The following is a 17,413-nucleotide window of genomic DNA, read 5'->3' on the forward strand; positions in this document are numbered from 1 at the left end:
TGTCTCCATCCAACCCCATGTCTTCTGAGGGATAAACAATTACTTACTTTTTACTATATTTCAACAGTAACCAAAGGCATTTCTTTCCTTTAAGGTCCTCATAAACCCATTGCACATACTCTTATTCAAAAACTCATCAGAAGTTTTATTCTTTATGCATTCGTTTTATTTACCAATCAGAAAGTATTTGACCTGCTAGCTAAAATAAAATCATCCTAGTAGAGCCCAGAGATGATACCATACAGTATGGCAAGTCTGAAGCTTCTCACCGCAGCTTGGACTCTCCATAAGTATTGCGTGGAACAGACATAAGTTTCTCTACACAGGACAGGTGCACCTCCTGCAATGAGCTGTGCCACACTGAGCCAGGAGGCCGCATTTCCTCACTCCGGCAGAAGACGTATGGTACAGTATCCGTCCGGCTTCGAATGTATGTGCTGCGCAGGAGGGCCCCGCAATAGCGGCTGATATTCTCCACCCTCCGTAGGATCAGATGTGCTTTCCTGGGAGGGAAAACAAAACATTCAGTAAACAGCTCACAGGCTGTGCTTCATTTCCTTTATAGTCACCCAGCTGCTCATTTGGGAAGCAGGCGGTGGCAGTTTCAAAATCCACGCGGGGTGTGCTTGTGACATACTTGTGAGAATAAATTGTATTAATTCAGGAAATTTTAATCTGATTAAACAAAATTTTAATGTAGCCTGCAATTTATTTAAGACAAACAGAAGAGATGATAGCAACAACACAGTTATATAGCTTAGATGATCCTTAGAGTATGATTGATCAGTTACACTATACAACAATACAGTACAGGTGGTCTCCGATTTACAATGGTTCAACTTGCAATTTTTTCGACTTTATGACGGTGAGCTGGGGATAGACATTCAGTACAAACCGTACTTCAAATAGTGAATTTTGATTTTTTTTCCTGGGAAAGCGATAAGTGGAGTGATACTTTCTTGCGATGCTGGGCAGCAGCAGCGATCCGCATCTCCCATTCTGTCGCACAGAGATGTGTATTAGGTGTATTAAATGCATTTTTGACTTACGATATTTTCGACTTATGACGGGTTTGTGGGAACGTAACCCCATCGTCAATCGGGACCACCTGTATACTGAACTGATTCAAGTGCCCTGAAGTCCCTACAGCAAATCCTTTCCGTGATTCCAAAAGAATAACGGAAAAAAAAAATCAGACTATGTGAAATAAGTACAGAAACACAACATACAGTATGTCAGCTGACAATCAGATGCAATTGAGGAACTGGCATGACGTCAAGGATACAACTATGGTCCTGATGTACAGAAGCAATGTAGCTTTTCGACAATATGTTCATTTCTGCTTCAAACTGAAATATCGAGTGTGTTCGTAAATGGTTCACTTGTAATGGTTAAAAATGGTTACCTTTAATTACTTCCATAACACAATTAAGGGCTGAAACAAAGTGAAACCCTCCAAGAAGGATCAAATTTATGCAGTAGTGGTGAGTGGATGTTACCACTTCATTGCATCAGGGCAAAAAGTATTAGTGGTTTCAGCCAATGTGTGTATGTGTGTGTGTGTGTGTGTGTTCAACTGAGTGCAACAAATTTTCTCACAAGTACATACATTACCGAAATAACTCTCTATCTGTTTGTCTGTCTGTATGTTTGTGTTTGTCATTTGTCACATAGCACCCAGATGAAAAGTCATTGGTGCAAAGCAAAACCAGGTATGCCCATTTTAAGTTTAACTGAGGGTTAAGTTGTGGTCTTTTTTTATGTTTTTTTATGTTATAAGAGGAGAGTTTGGAGCAGACAGAGAATGTGATGTTTGTGTGCCCCGCCTTTTTTCTGTGATGGTTTCTTTTGAATTTATGTTTATGGTTGCCTGAAAGAACTTTTATTTTTCCTTTTGGTTTATTTTGTTTCTATTGGAGCTAAAAGGCCTTCTTTGTTGTTAGTTTGTTTGCATAGTTGGGAAAAATAACCAATAAAGCCTGTAGGTCCACCCACTGCTTCATGCTGTGTTACACCGTGAACCAGTCGCACCCTGTCATGTAACACAGAAACAAATGAAATAACATAAAAATAAAATAAAAAAAAAAAACATAAAAATAAATGAGAAATACTGTAGGCTAAGTTTATCTTGTAAGGAGAGAAAATGTATCTGAAAATGTCAAAAAAGATAACACAACAAGAATGTGTACCTGCAATCAGTATAATGAAATGTAGTAAAACAGTAAAAATTAATGTTTTATATAGGTATGTATATATGTAGAGAGAGAGAGAGAGAAAGATAAATAGATCAATAGATAAAGATACAGGTAGTGATTACCAGTTATAAAGCATGAGATGGTGCTTCATTTTACCTTTATTTCAGGTGTAGAATGTGGACTCTAAATTCAAGAATGGCAGATGCAGCTTTGGAGAAAGTTACATGCAACCATTTATGAAATCTGGACTTATGTGGAATAGGGGTCTTACTGACCCCACCATCAGGCATTGTTGATTTGCATGAACAGTCCATCTCTGTAGCAGCAGTCATTTTTGAAAGCAAGACATTCGTTCATGAAAGTTTCATAAATGTTGTAAAGTGCACCCATACTGAGTTCACTCAAAGCTGCCTTGTGAATGCCTGTGTAGATACAGATTTCATGGGCTCAATAGATAAATAAAGATACCGGTAGTGATTACCAGTTATAGAGCTGGTTACAACTGACCACAGCTTGCTAAAATTCAGATCCTATAATTTGGCTAGATGTTGCAACAATCTGTAACTTTCCATAAATTGCAATCCCTCCTCTAAACTGGGATTGGGTCACAACTTTAATCTTACTAACAGCTGGACAAACAAACCTAAAGTACAAATGTCCCTGACCTTTGTGCTAAACAGATGTAAACAAAACAACCATAAAAACCATAATGTAAATTTAATTACTATGGATTTATGCTGTACATCTTTTAAGAAAACAAACAAACAAAAAAAAAAAAAGGTGACATTTGTAGAAAGGAGAATTATATTGCATTTACAGTTGGTATAAAATTAGAACAAACTTTTTTTTTTTTTTTTTTTTAATGTGGACACATCTCCTTGGGAAGAAAGTAAAAGAAATTTTATACCCTTCCACATGGAATAATTGCATGGACAAAACGATTTAAGTAGACACAGTGAGAGGCACTGTGCTTACTCAGTGTCACAGTTATATTCCTTATCAGTATAATTTCTTTTTAACACAATACTAAGTTTTAAATAAAAATGCTTAATCTTACAAAAAGTTATTATTAATGCTCATATAAGGCCCGGGAATAAACTGTACATCTGTTTCAGGTTTACTTCCATGTCTCTCTTTGTCTTGTTTGGCTGGAATAGATAAGAAATATAACTCATTTACTGAAGTATGTATGTTTTTTGTAAGATCCTAACCTGGGCAGAAAGTTAACTTGGAGTAAAACAGTTAAGGGTTGTTCCTCAACAAGTTTCTTGTGTATTGCATATCTTACATGATTTTCAGTCATAAACATAAAACTGCCCTGGCTAATTCAGTTTAAATTTTTTTGCCACAAAACACAAGACATTAGAAATTAAAAAATAAAACAGGTATCGTTAAATCAAAAAACACAATACTATGGCACTGTACCCTGGGATGTGGATAGTCTAGGCTCAGTTGCCAACTGTGTTTGTGCTTGTTTGTTTCAACAGCAATGGCAGTGGAATGCACTTCTGCTAGACAACACCGTGGCCTTGTGGCTTGTGGATGGACAACCACTTTCCATTGCAGAGGGAGAAGCCCAGCATCCAACGAGGTCACAGCAAAGAGACGTAAACAGCACCCAGAACACTATCTGGGACTCCCTTTTGCCATAAGGCAGGGTACTTCAATCCACTCGGCCACAAAAGAGGAATGAAAGGGAAAAACATTTCAAAATTAAACTGAATCGAAGGCAACCATAGCCAGCAACTGAAATACAATTGTACACTGGGCCATCTACTTACAAACACAACTGGGACCAGACGTCTGTTCATAACTTCGCTCAGAAACACATCCGCTATGTCACAATAAATAAAGCTAAATAATACAGACTGACCTCAGGCTTTTTCAAAATCAATTGAAACTTTTGCTTTAAGACTTTGATTTATTTTATGTCATGTCATACAGTGTGCCATGCAGTAGAAACATACCGCATGAGGCAGGGAACACTGTATGGCAGGGATATAGGAAACCAGTCCTCCAAAGGCATTCTATTTGATTATCTTTTCCTAGCCTCAAACAGCATGCATGACATTTACCAGCCTTTAACCGCTGTCAGTTTGCTGTATTTTCTATACAATCAGTAAAAACATCATAACTGATATATATACGTAAATTATTTTATGCAACACTTTCCAGACTGAGAGTCATCAATAACTTTCTCATTTGCTCTCTCCAGGAATTTCCTTTGATCGAGGCATAATGTTGAATTTTTTTGCTGGCAACTTGACTCTGATAGTAAGGGTCAGAATAAATGATGTTTTTATTGAGCAGGGCTGGCTGTAATGAAGCCTAGCTGTGTTCAATCTGTCTTTAACTTTATCTCTGTAACTGGGTTCATTTAACTTGGGGACAATTACTTTGTCACACAGTGCCAGTTGGTGTCGGATAACTTTTTTCATTAAAGAAGTTAAATAAGTTAAAAAAGTGTTACTTATTCACTCAGGTGCCCTTTATCTAATATTGGACTTCCACTGAAGACCCGAAAATGTTCAGTGTCAAGAGTTGTCAGTAATAGAGGAATTCAGAACCACCACCTTTTCACACTACTCTAAATTTACATATTCCACTTAACAGGTAAGCATACTTAAGTTGAATTATTTTTTAGGGCCCCACCATCTCTCTTTTTCATTTGTAGGAAAATAGAAATATATACACAGTTTTTTGAACTAGTTCCTGAATCTTAACAACGTGATATATCGAAAGTCTTAATTACACCCATTTAGAGCTTTCTTAGTACACTGGATCTCTTCAACAACTGTATGTATGAAAAAGAACCACTGTTTATTCAATCAAGGCTAAGCAGCAGACAGTTGTTTGTTTAAATTCTGTTGGTCTTGGAGATCAGCTCCACTACCTTCCTTCCCCACAGTCCCTGGCAAGGTAGGACTGCAATTTCAAAACTGTTCTACTGAACATTAAAGTACAAATTATTTTAAAAAAGTATTTGTAGGAAATAAAAAACATCTGGTGAACTTACACTGGCTGAAATGAAAATACAAGAGGAACATATTTGTACAAGATTTATGTCCTTATAAAATTTTGGTCCAATTAAACAAGGCTGTTCATTAAAAGATGGATTTATAGACATAGATCTGCAATGAAAGCAAATACAAATAGTGAATGGTCTAGCATTACTGCTGACATTGGTATGTGAAATCACATTTGATATTCTGAGAAGAAGGTATAATTGTACAAGCCCTGGAGGAACCTTTCCTGAAAATGCTGCCTTGTGGATTAAAAACTCAGATAAGACTTAAACATTATTAATTTATAAACCCAGCTATGTGCATTTTGTCTGTATATGGTCAAAGCAAAACGTTATAGTCAACAAGTCACTTTATCAGCTTGGCTGAATTCCAAGTTTGTTGCAAAGTTTGTACTATACAAATAAATATACAGTGCCTTCACTTTTCCCCCACATTTGTTGTGCTGTGCACTTATTTCAAAATAGACTGAACTGATTTTTTTTTTTTTTTTGCCATCAATTGACACACAGGACCCCATAATGACAAAGGGAAAAAAAATTCAAAAAAGTTTTTTGAAAATGTGTTAAAAATAAAAAAAATGAAAGCCTTCATTTACATATGTATCCAGACACCTGACACTACAAACTGAGCTCAAGTACATCCTATTTCTTTTGAAAATCTTTGAGTTTTCTCTAGAACTAGATGGTACAGCATTTGTGAAAATTCACTTGATTGGACATGATATAGAAAGGCAAACACCTGTTCTTGTAAGGTCCCCAAGGAATTCTAAGTGGACCTCCAAGACAGAACTGTGTGAATGCATAGATCTGGAAAAGGGTGTAAAAAAGTTTGCAATGCACTGAAGGTTCCCAGGTGCATAGTGGTCTCCATCAGTGTCAAATGGAAGAAGCTTGTAACCACTAAGACTCTTTCTGGACTTGGACTTCCAGCCAAATTTAGTATTTGGGAAGCAAGGGCATTAGTCATTGAGGTTGAGATTGAAAAGTACTAAATGACCACTCTAACACAGGTCCTGTGTAGAGACAGGAGAACCTGTCAGAAAGACAACCATCTCTGTCAGGTCTCTATTGATTCTAGTGGAATGGCTAAACACAAGTTTGCAGTTTGCCAAACAATACTTACAGGACGCAGATAAAATAAGAAAAATAGATGATCTGGTCTGGTGAGATGCAAATTGGCCTCAATGTCAAATGCCATCTCTGGCAAAACTCAGGTAACACTCATCACCTGGTTAAAACCACCCATACGATCAAGCATGGATGCAAAAGTATCATGCTGTTGGGATGACTCACAGCAAGAGGGATTAGGAGACTGGTCAGTATTGAGGAAATGATGAATGGAGCAAAAAACAGATTGGCCCTTGAAGAAAACCTGCCTCAGAGTGTGCCCAACATCGGACTTCGGTGAAGATTCACCTTTCAACATGTCTGAAAACTTTCAACAGTCTGAAGCACATAGCCAAGACAATGCTGGAGTGGTTTCAAAATGAGTCTCTAAAGATCCTTAAGTGGCCAATTTGAAGTTCATGTGCCTTCTGACGGGTGAGCAGCATGAGACCAAGGCCACCATGCAGTCTTCTTCACAGTTATAGTTCGGCTGTGTTATGTTCTCAACCCTCATTCATGAACAAATTACCACTGTTAAGTCAAGGGAAGGCTGAGGTTGCAGCACAGACTACAGCATACCAGTCATATTTCTGAAGCTATAAGTTGTGGACTGGAATACTGTTTTTTTTTATCTGATGCTTTTCTGCAAAACAACTTATAATATTAGGTTGTTATATTAAGCTACTTACAGTTATTCAGCCATTTGTAAAGTTGGATAATTTTTACTGCAAACATTCATGCTTCAGTAGTTCCTCAGTTAAGGGCACTAGAGTGGGAGTAGGATGGGAACATTGGTCATTCGGCTGCAAGGCAACCATCCTAACCATCCTACAGTACTTACTGTCAGTATGAAGATAATGGCTGGACAGCATGCCATACCTCAGCAGTAGACAGCACTACACAGGTGCTACAGTCAGCAGTTGGCAGGATAACTTACCTGGGCCCCAGTTCATCCTCGCTCCGCCACACAAAGTCACCAAATCTCTCATAGTGGGAGTTGTAGTGGTGCTGAACCCGGTACAGCATCGGTGGAGGGATGTCCATCAGTGTGTTGTATGCTGTCTGCTGCTCCTTCCCACTGGTGTAGCCATTATACAAGTTGTACACTTTATCAGCAATTTCTGGAAAACACAAAGCACGGGACATGTGAACATGATCCTCTTCTCTCTATAGACCACTCTTCTCTCATACTGGACTACAGATTCAGTCCATGGAACAACATATAGACATGGGTTTCTAATTCAGCTGGAATGAACATAAATCAGTGTGAAATGTTTCATTTATTTCATCAGCTATAGTTTATGCTATAAGCCTTCTAATTGCTCTATTTTACTTTTGTAATTTTAGAGGAAAGTACTAGTAATAATAAAATTAATTCAAATACTAATTCAATCAGTGAGGTTGAGACATGGGAAGGGATCAGAGTCATGGTTTGCCTACATTGTCCTGCTAAGGAATGTGGCATAGCTTTGAAGAAGTTTCAGTGTTACATTACACTTGAATACTGAGCTCCATAGATAGAAAGTAGCTCCATAGAAAGTGTGGCTCACATTCTGAAAGAAACAGAAAAGAAAAGACTAAAAACTGACTTATGCCTCATATACATTGCTTGATTTCAAAGGCAAATGTCTTGGCTCCACAAAATGAGCATACATGTAAACATGTACATGTTTTTTTCTTTTTTTTTTTTTTTTTGAAAAGTTGGTGGATGTTGTAACTTCCTAGTTCCATGCAGAAATTACAGCCTTGAAGAAACTCAAAAGAAGCCTGACATACAGGATAATAGGCAAGATGTCAATGAACAGAAATTTGTTTTTACAGGTACATATTAGACAAAATAAAAAAAAAAAAACACATTATTAAACTGTATTATCATCTGGTCAAAAAAATTACAGATAAAAGTAAACTTCAATATGGATTCAAACTACATAAGCTAGTAAAATAAGTACAGTTGTCAGCTTGGTTTTTCTTTTTGTTGAGCAGAAGGTGTTTGTACCTAACATGAGCTGAGTTTGAAAGTATGGTTTCTCTATCTTCAAATCATTTTAAACTACATCTTTCTATGTATATTTTTTACAGCTTTATAGTAACATAAATTCAAACAACTTTGCTATGATCCACTTAGAATAAAAAGAAAATTTACTGCTGTGATAAAATATGCATTGGAAAGCATTACAGAATGGGCTGTAGACTGTAGCAGGAATTATAGGTGCAAGAAAGATAATCTTAGAGTTTTGTTCCTTTTTGCATGTTTGCCTGTATGTTTTTTGCTCAGTGCTGCTGAATATGAAGCATAAATCAGCAAAACATTGATGCTGTATATGAACTACCCAGTAATCACAACCCTTTCCCACGAAGGACAGTAAGTGTAGGAAGGACAGAGAAAGTAGAGTACCTTCAGCGGTGTTGTCATCAACTACAGGACAGGACGTCCGGACAAAAACAAAGCTGGACTCTGAGCGTCGTCCTCGGCTGTCAATTGCAGACAGCGTGAACCTATGGGTGGAGTAAGTGGGGGATCTCTTTACATAGGTTCCGCACAAGAATAAGTCAAAACCCCTCATTTTCTTTGCAACAGTACCATGAAATCTACAATGAAGCACCATTCCTCTGTGAAGAACGGGCTGCACGTATGAAGGAAAGCAGAAAAAAATGATTGCATTAAATACAGTAAAAAGCACAACTAAATGGAAGGAGTCCCCCAGCAACAAAAAGGTCCTTTATCCTCTATATAAAGATACAAAATGTGTGGCAAAAAAATATAAGCAGCTCTTACATGTGCCATTTTTATGAGCCTCTGCTGAAAGCCACAGAATCTGCTTTGAGTGAAGGAAAAAAATCTGCTCATAGACGGTTTGCAATGATGATTCCAGGGGGTCATATTACTTCTAATTCTAAATTCTTCTGGCATGGACAAAGAAAACTCCAAAACTATTAACCCAAATAGCAGTCTTAATCGTGTGTTATTTGCCAATAATCATAGTATTCTGTTAAAAACAGGTGGGGGGGGACTTTTCTTGGAACAACTGTAGACTAATTCTAGACCTCACAGTCACCCATTTTTTTCTCTTTTCTGTTGTCTTAAAGCTAAATATATGCAAGACAAAAACAATAATTTCTCTCTTTTTTAAAAATTATACTCCTCATTTCTCTACCGAGTTGGAAAGTGAATTCTGAGAAAATAGGAAACCCTTATAAAGCTGTGCAGTATTGTATTGTCTCTGTCTTGTCCATAGTCTGTGGAGAAGAATTTCATGATACTTGTACACGGTACTTTTACTTTTGACAATAAACAATAAACTTGAAACTTGAAAACTCTTTTGACTATAACTTACAATCTGTAAAATACTCAAGTGAATGCCTTTTCATAGCAGACTATTATACTGTAAAATTATTATATATTATATATAATTTATTATACTGGAAATGCATGTGTGGGGCCTTAGGTCTTGTCTCCTCTCAAACTATTTTCTACTACTGGGATGTGTTGGACTCACCCCCCTCCCCCGATGGAGCAAGTAATTGTAATAAAATAGCTTATTTTTTGATGTTTGGCAGTGATACTATACTGCCTGTGTGGAGCGAAGAGAAACCTGAACTGAACTGAATTGAATTGAATTGAATTGAATTGAAGACTTTATTGTCACTGCTGTGCAACACAATGAAATTACAGTGGTACTCCCCGTTTGGGTTGCTGTTTGGGTTGATGACTGTATTATTTTGACAGGACCTCTACATTCTTTAAAAAGAGACAATATAATCATAGTAAGAATGAAGGGTGAATGACTGAACTGGGAATCAATGAAAAGTAGATATTTAAGTAACTAGCCAGTATTCTGCAATAGATCACAACTTATTATCCTGTCTGTAGTCATAAAAATAAACTCTTTGCATGGCAGCTTGCCAACAAGTGTACTGGGGAGTTCACATGAAATATCATTATTTAGCTGCACTTGAAAATTAGGAAAAAGTGGAAACCCAATAAGCACATCAGCAAGGAAATAGCTCCGTTTGGAAGACGCACCAAATAAAGCAGCTAGTGTGTAGACTTTACTTTCAAGTTGCATAACTCAAATGAAGAGTAATTGCTGGCAGCTGAGGAAGAAAACGGTGCTGACAATGGTTATTCTGACAGGCTGTTCAGCGGGACACAGAACACAAACACAATTATAGCCGTGGAAACGGAATACCAGCAACACAAACAAAACACAAAATACATTTTTTAAAAACAGACTAAATCTGGACTGCTTTTCATATGCTTGAAAAAACACAAAAATTAGCAAAAATAAATGTAAATACCTGATAAATTGAAAGGCAAATAGCCCCAATTAAAAAAAGAACTGGCTTTTTTCTAATGACCACTTATAATCAGGAAGTGCAGCAAAATTGTAAAAAAGAAAAATGAAAAAAAAGTTTAACGTCATAAAATGTGTTTTTTAGCTCTTCTCTATCTTTTAGCATACAATATTATTAACAATTACAGTACTATGAATTCCTATGAATGTCTTTTTTATCATTTTAACATAAAACACTTTTCAAGTGATAGATGATATAACTAAACTTGAAAATAAGGTGAGAATCTCATCGAAGGGATGTAGATATTCTGACTTGCTCTTGAACAATAGCGTAAATAATTTAAATTCAACATGAGTTTATTTTGTAAAACATCATCAAATGGCAACCTAAAAGATTTTCAATAAATTTACATACAATTTTAAATGTTTCCTGTTTTCCTGTGAACGTAGTAACTAAAGTAAACACATTGTCAAAGTTAAAGGATGGTTTGACATTATGTTAATCAGGATACTGATTCACCTAAAGAGCAGAACAAAATATTTATTCATTTAGCTGATATTCTTCTTTAAAGCAACTTACAATACAATGGTTTAAAAATTAAGTTACTTGCAATTATTTAGGCATTTATACCCCTGGGCAACTTCTACTACACTTCAGGGTAATTTGCAAAGGCAAATAAGATTCAAACCTAGGAGCTCTGATTGGAAGGCAATGACTCTAACATGTACGCTATAGTTGGTCCCCGACTTACCAACTTAATTTGGACTCAGGGTTGCTTCATTACTCAAAATGTGTTAGTTGAAAGGGGCACTGAGCAGGCAAGGGGTTCCTCATCAACTCTACACACAGCAACTGGTGTAATGGATACCGGCAAAAACGGTGGTATTGGACTTAGTGACTCTCCTTTGAGAATTGTGTGTCTGCATTTATAGCTCTTCCTCGGCCGGTGAAATGCATTTCTGCTTACTCCCAGTTGTATGTTGTTTTGGAATATCAATAACTTGGACAGCTCCCCCGATACAGAAGGTGAGCACAGGATTTTCCGGATGGGAACAGAGTGGAACGCTTTCTCTCTTAGTGATAGAGGGAGAAAGAAGACCCTCTCTCTGGTCAGTCATGATGATTCCTGCACGTACCTTGGTGATTGGAGTTCCAGGGGAGGAGAATCTACAACATGGTGTAAATAACAAGAGTAACAAGAAAGGCCAATAAAGAACAGTGGCACAGAGCTAGACCACGGTGTTGGTGCTCGGCTGTCGCTCTGGGGTCCCTTCTTTTACCCCACACATCACACAAAACATCACTTTTTTGCATCTGAGGACACTTTTGCTCCAGTTTCAATTGATATGCCAGCCTAAATACTACTGAAAAGTTCAGTAATGGTTCGGCAAATGGTTATTACTCAAAAGTGAAGTCACACCAACTATTGGCAGCCCCTTACTCTAAAAGATATATTCAATATAATAAATAAAAACTGTTCTCAATAAAAAATGGAAAAGAGATTGACTAAAAATCAGTTTTTAGATCAGTTTTAATGAAACAATACTCATGTTGTACTTCAAATTGATAAAAAGACATACTCCTTTGTTCTTTACACACACACACACATACACACAAAAAAATGCATGTTCATTCCTTTCTTTCTCTGTACCCTTTTTTTACTAAAATAATAAACCCTGTCTGAAACAGACAGCAGCCTGAATTATGGTCCAGAATCTCAGGACTGCACTGGGATTGTACATCTAATGCCAGGACAAACAGCAGGGGCCTGCGGAAACTTCCGGGAATATTCGGAGATGAGGACAAAACGCATTCTGATAGAGGGAAAATCCAGACTTGGACCGTTCTCGTAACAACAATTATAAAAGCACCAGATAGTTGCAACAACATTATTTTGTGAAACAACAGATTCAGAGGATGCACACATTGAACTACATCATTTATCAGTCCCTCTGCAGTTTCCTCTTTCCTTATCTGCATGAGCCCAAGTCCCAAAGTAAATTTGTCCAAACTATATCTTAAGTCTCTCTGTCAGAATCTCTGAAAGGGTATCTTCAACCCCACAGCAAAACTTCCTCATATTATATCAATGACTCATAATTCTCTTCCTAAAAAATATGTTGCTTTGCATGATGAGGCACATCAGACAAAAAGCTGCCAAGAACACATTTCGTGCTCTGGGTAAATGTTCAGAGGGAAACGGGTTTTTTTCTTTGCATGTAGTTTGATAGTACAAGAAATCTTTCCACTAGCAAAACAGTGCTGGAAGTCACGTACTTATATTTAGCAACAGCAGGCATAAAAAATTTCTTCAAAGTTCTTCTAAACTTTAGATTGATAACAATAATTTAAATATTTTTGAATATTTTGAAATATGTTACCACAAAACATTACTTAACAGTCTAGAAGGTACTACTACTACTACTACTACTATTAACAATAAGAACAATAACAGCAACAATAATGATGATTATTATTATCATCGTCATCATCATCATCATCATCATCATCATTATCAAGAACTTAAAAACTTTGTTCTACCAAAAAGACTTAGGTCATGCCAAAGGAACATTATGTCCAGGTGCTGTTATTCCAGAACTTCTGGGTCCAATAAATAGTCATGCCTTAAGAAAATTCACACAGAATTCAGCTAAATCAAACCAAACACATTGTTTTGCACACAATGTTTCGCATGGTATAATAACAGCATTTGAGCATGAAATTACTGTTTTGTTCTCCTTGCACATTCTATGGCTGCCTTTTGGACCATCGCATTTAACAGCTGGACAGACCTTGCTTATTTTGCCATTTTAAATAAAAGTCAAGACACAGATGAGAAGGGAGCCTGGAAGAAAAATTGAAATAACTAAGTCACTTTATTGGCAAGAAATATTGAAGAAGGCTTTTGGTAATGGCTCTGCAAGACTTCGAAGCCCAGAATTTTCCATTTTCCAGCTATTTTTTAAGAACTTATCAGAGGAGGAATTGTCTTCATCATCTCTCTCATCTCTTACTTTAACACTATTATGGCTGGTTTAACCAAATAAAGTATTCATTAATACAGCTATGGCTATTAGTTTAATTGGCAGACTTACCTAATTTCAGTGATGTTAGACAGCCTTAAAGCTGAAAGACTTTTGTAATGCCATGACATTAAAACACACTGGTACCAGATAATGTATATTGTAATGTAGCCCCAGACAGAAATACTGAAACAGAAGTCACTGTGACAAAAAAAACTGGAATTAACATTTTTGATTTATGGATTTAAGACAATAGCAGCACGAGGTACTTGGGTTGTCTCTCTGTTTGTGTATCCCTTTGCCTCTTGCTGATCTGGTACAAAATGCAGATCACTGGGATTGTCAGGGCAGAAAGAAGGCAGGGCTTCTCCTACTCAACCAGTCAGTCATTTTCTGGTGCCATTGAGGCATTGGCAAAGATTATCGGAAAGAACAGAGACAGGTTCCTGCCTGGTTTGCCAAGAAAAATGTCAAAACACAGGCTGAAATGTTTGCTAAACCCATTGGTTCTCCACACAGGTGATGTTCTTAATCTCCACTGTATCGGTAATTATCAGACTCTATAACTCACTGTCACTTTTTGAATAAAATTTTTGTATTTTGTTTTTTGACATTCATTCTAAACTTTCAATCATTAACACATTTCTTACAATTACATTGAAAGCCCCTTGCATTTAGGCTTCATTTTTAAAACTATATATATATATATATGAATAATTCAAATTATATAACATATCTTATAACTGCAATTTTAAAACTTCTTAAACTTAAATTTAAAACTAGGCATCACGGCTGCCACAAAGCGCATGGCTTGTTCTTCAGTTCAATTCAATTCGAATTCGATTTATTTTTATAGAGCGCTCTTCTCATGCAGTGACAGAGAGCGCTTTAACACAGGCATAAGGCAAGAAAAACAGATACAAACAAAGAAGACAGTTGACTAATGGCTACCATAATGAAGTACTTTTATAGAGCTATAAGTATTCCTACTGGCCACTGGGGAAAGGAACAAAAACTCCCAGCTGAAAGTTGAAGGAAAAAAACCTCCATGTGGTTGCGCACCCCTCCTGGACATTCTAGATTAAGTAACAATTGTAAGCCAGTTTAACAAGTAATAGTGATATTGCTGCTAAACGGTATCTTGGATCCCCACCTCAGCATGGAACATCTCGTTCATCATGGCAGTTGGTCATCATCCTCAGTCAGCATGTTCTTGCATAGGTTCGAATCTAGTATGGTCTGTCTGGAGTTTATGTGTTCTTCCTGTGTCTGAGTCAATTTTGTCTGGGTGCTCTGTTTCCTTCCATATTCCAAAGACATGCAGTACAGGTGAATTGCTGACACTACACTACCCATAGTGGATGAGTGTATGTGGGTACCCTGCAATGGACTGGCATCCAATCCAGAGTGTACCCTCTTAGTCTTGCACCCTATGTTTCCGAAATAGGCTGTGAAGAGGACAAGCAGTTAACCTGAGTGAGTGATTTTTATGATCAGACACCAAGCCAGTCATGAAATGTATGTCTGCAATTTATTTATGAACTCTGCGTATTTAATTTCCAGTATGCTTTAGATTGATCTTCGTTTAGATGTGATTACCTTCAGCCTAAATGCAATAAAATTTACTGTTTACTGAGTTCTGGACTTTCATTCATTGGAAGTCAGCTGCACCTTGTCTGTTCTTAAGACAGACCAGAACACTCCATTATAAGCCTTGCTGTAATTTTGGAAGAGACAGCATTTTGGAAGCGTGATTCCGACACTAGAACAAGTAAAGGCAAAAGGTCACTATGAAATCAGTGAGGCCATGGAGCCAATTCTCCTGAGCACTTCTTTGAAATAACAAGAAAGGAGGTTACCACTGAGTGAGTGAAATATTTATCTTTCTTTTTATCGGAAAATTAATTTCCTTGTACTCTTTTCTTAAGTTTGTACTGATTTCTGTGCAGGGGGTGCGGTGGCGCAGTGGGTTGGACCGCAGTCCTGCTCTCCGGTGGGTCTGGGGTTCGAGTCCCGCTTGGGGTGCCTTGCGGCGGACTGGCGTCCCGTCCTGGGTGTGTCCCTTCCCCCTCCAGCCTTACGCCCTGAGTTGCCGGGTTAGGCTCCGGTTCCCCGTGACCCCGTATGGGACAAGCGGTTCTGAAAATGTGTGTGTGTGTGTGTGATTTCTGTGCTGGCATTATATGTACTCAACCACCAGAGGGCATACTTTTAATTTTGAGTCATAAACAGTTATTATGTATAGGCAGGATGCACACAAATGCTAGGATATACACATCTAAATATACTGCCAAATTTTAAGTTACTTACAACTTTTTGACAAACAAAGGTGACTGCATTTTTTTAAGAATTTGTTTGTTAAATACATGGTCACAAAGTGGGTGGAGTATGTTTAAATGCCTGGAGTTAAAGAAGTATGCCACTGACATATTATAGAAGAAAAAACTGCCCAAAAGAAAGAAAAAAAAAAAAAAAAGAAACAGGTGCTCTCTAGATACCTGTGCTTTTCTTTATCTCATACAGCGCATCCAGAGTAGAAAGGGAACTAGTTATATTGAACTATAAATCATTATCATACTGAAACAGACAGGCACTGCATAAATCTGAGATATTCAGAAAAATTTACATTTACAAAAGGCAGTGCCTCAAGATGCTGATACCAGTGGGAACTGTAATAGAGTACCAACTGGCATCTGCAAACCACTAACAACACCATAAAAAGAGTCACCGCCATAAAAAGTTTAGATTTAAACATTGTATTCGAATGTATTGAAACAAATTTAATTTTTAATCATATCATTATAATGACCTTTCAGGAAACAATTTAAGACTTAGCTGCCATTTACTTTTAACAGTATTTAAGAATGAAATGATTAAAAGATAACTGAATCCAGAAATGATCGCTTCACGGGTATCCCTGATGACATGATATTTCCATGTTCATGAACTCCCTCCCTAGTGCAGGGTCATGGTACTCTGCAGCCTATCCTAGAAACACAGGGCATGAGCCAGGACACGCTTATTCATTCTACCATACACATGCTACACATCATTATTAGAGTGACCAATTGACCTGAAACTTGTGTCTCTGGACAGTGGGAGGAAAGTGATGCATCTAGAGGAAATACACACAGATGTACGGAGGACATGCAAATTCTGACCAACGAGTCTTGAACCAGGTCCTGAACCAGCAACCAAGGAGTTGTGAGGCACCAGTGGATTCTATTTACTGAAACCCATTGTACAACCATGGCACCTGAGTCAAATGATCTGAAGAGTAATCATATATAAGCTTTATAAAAGAATTAATAATGTATTACGCTAATCTGTAGTGAACTACGCCAGTCTGTAGTCAACTGTCTTCTTTGTTTTCTTGTCTGATATGTTTGTTTCTTTGCTCTATGCCTGTGTTCAAGCGTTCTGTGTCACTGCGTGAGAAGAGTGCTGTGTAAAATTGAATTGAATTGAATTGGGGGGCATGGTGGCGCAGCAGGTTTGGCCCGTATCTGTTCTCTGGTGGGTCTGGGGTTTGAGTCATGCTTGGGGTGCCTTGTGATGGAGTGGTGTCCCGTCCTGGTTGCGTCCCCTCCCCCTCCAGCCTTGTGCCCTATGTTGCTGGATTAGGCTCCGGTGTGTGTGTGTACACATTTTAAAATAATCCAGAACACACACACACACACACACACACACACACACTTTCTGAACTGCTTGTCCCATACAGGGTCACGGGGAACCAGAGCCTAACCCAGCAACTCAGGGCGTAGGGT

General features: G+C 37.7%; 1 protein-coding gene across 1 annotated transcript in view; it reads right to left on the reverse strand.

Moving 5' to 3' along the window:
• Positions 1–265: 265 nt before the first annotated feature.
• LOC108938470 (astrotactin-2-like) overlaps positions 266–17,413 on the reverse strand; it is a 218,420-nt gene continuing 201,272 nt past the window's right edge. The window contains exons 21-23 of the mRNA XM_029259528.1: positions 8,723–8,823; positions 7,265–7,448; positions 266–503 (exon numbers count right to left, since the gene is read on the reverse strand). Coding sequence (XP_029115361.1) covers positions 266–503; positions 7,265–7,448; positions 8,723–8,823 — 523 coding nt within the window. The remainder of the gene's footprint in view (positions 504–7,264; positions 7,449–8,722; positions 8,824–17,413) is intronic.

This window comes from Scleropages formosus, chromosome 17 (assembly GCF_900964775.1).
Source record: "Scleropages formosus chromosome 17, fSclFor1.1, whole genome shotgun sequence".
NCBI lineage: Eukaryota > Metazoa > Chordata > Actinopteri > Osteoglossiformes > Osteoglossidae > Scleropages > Scleropages formosus.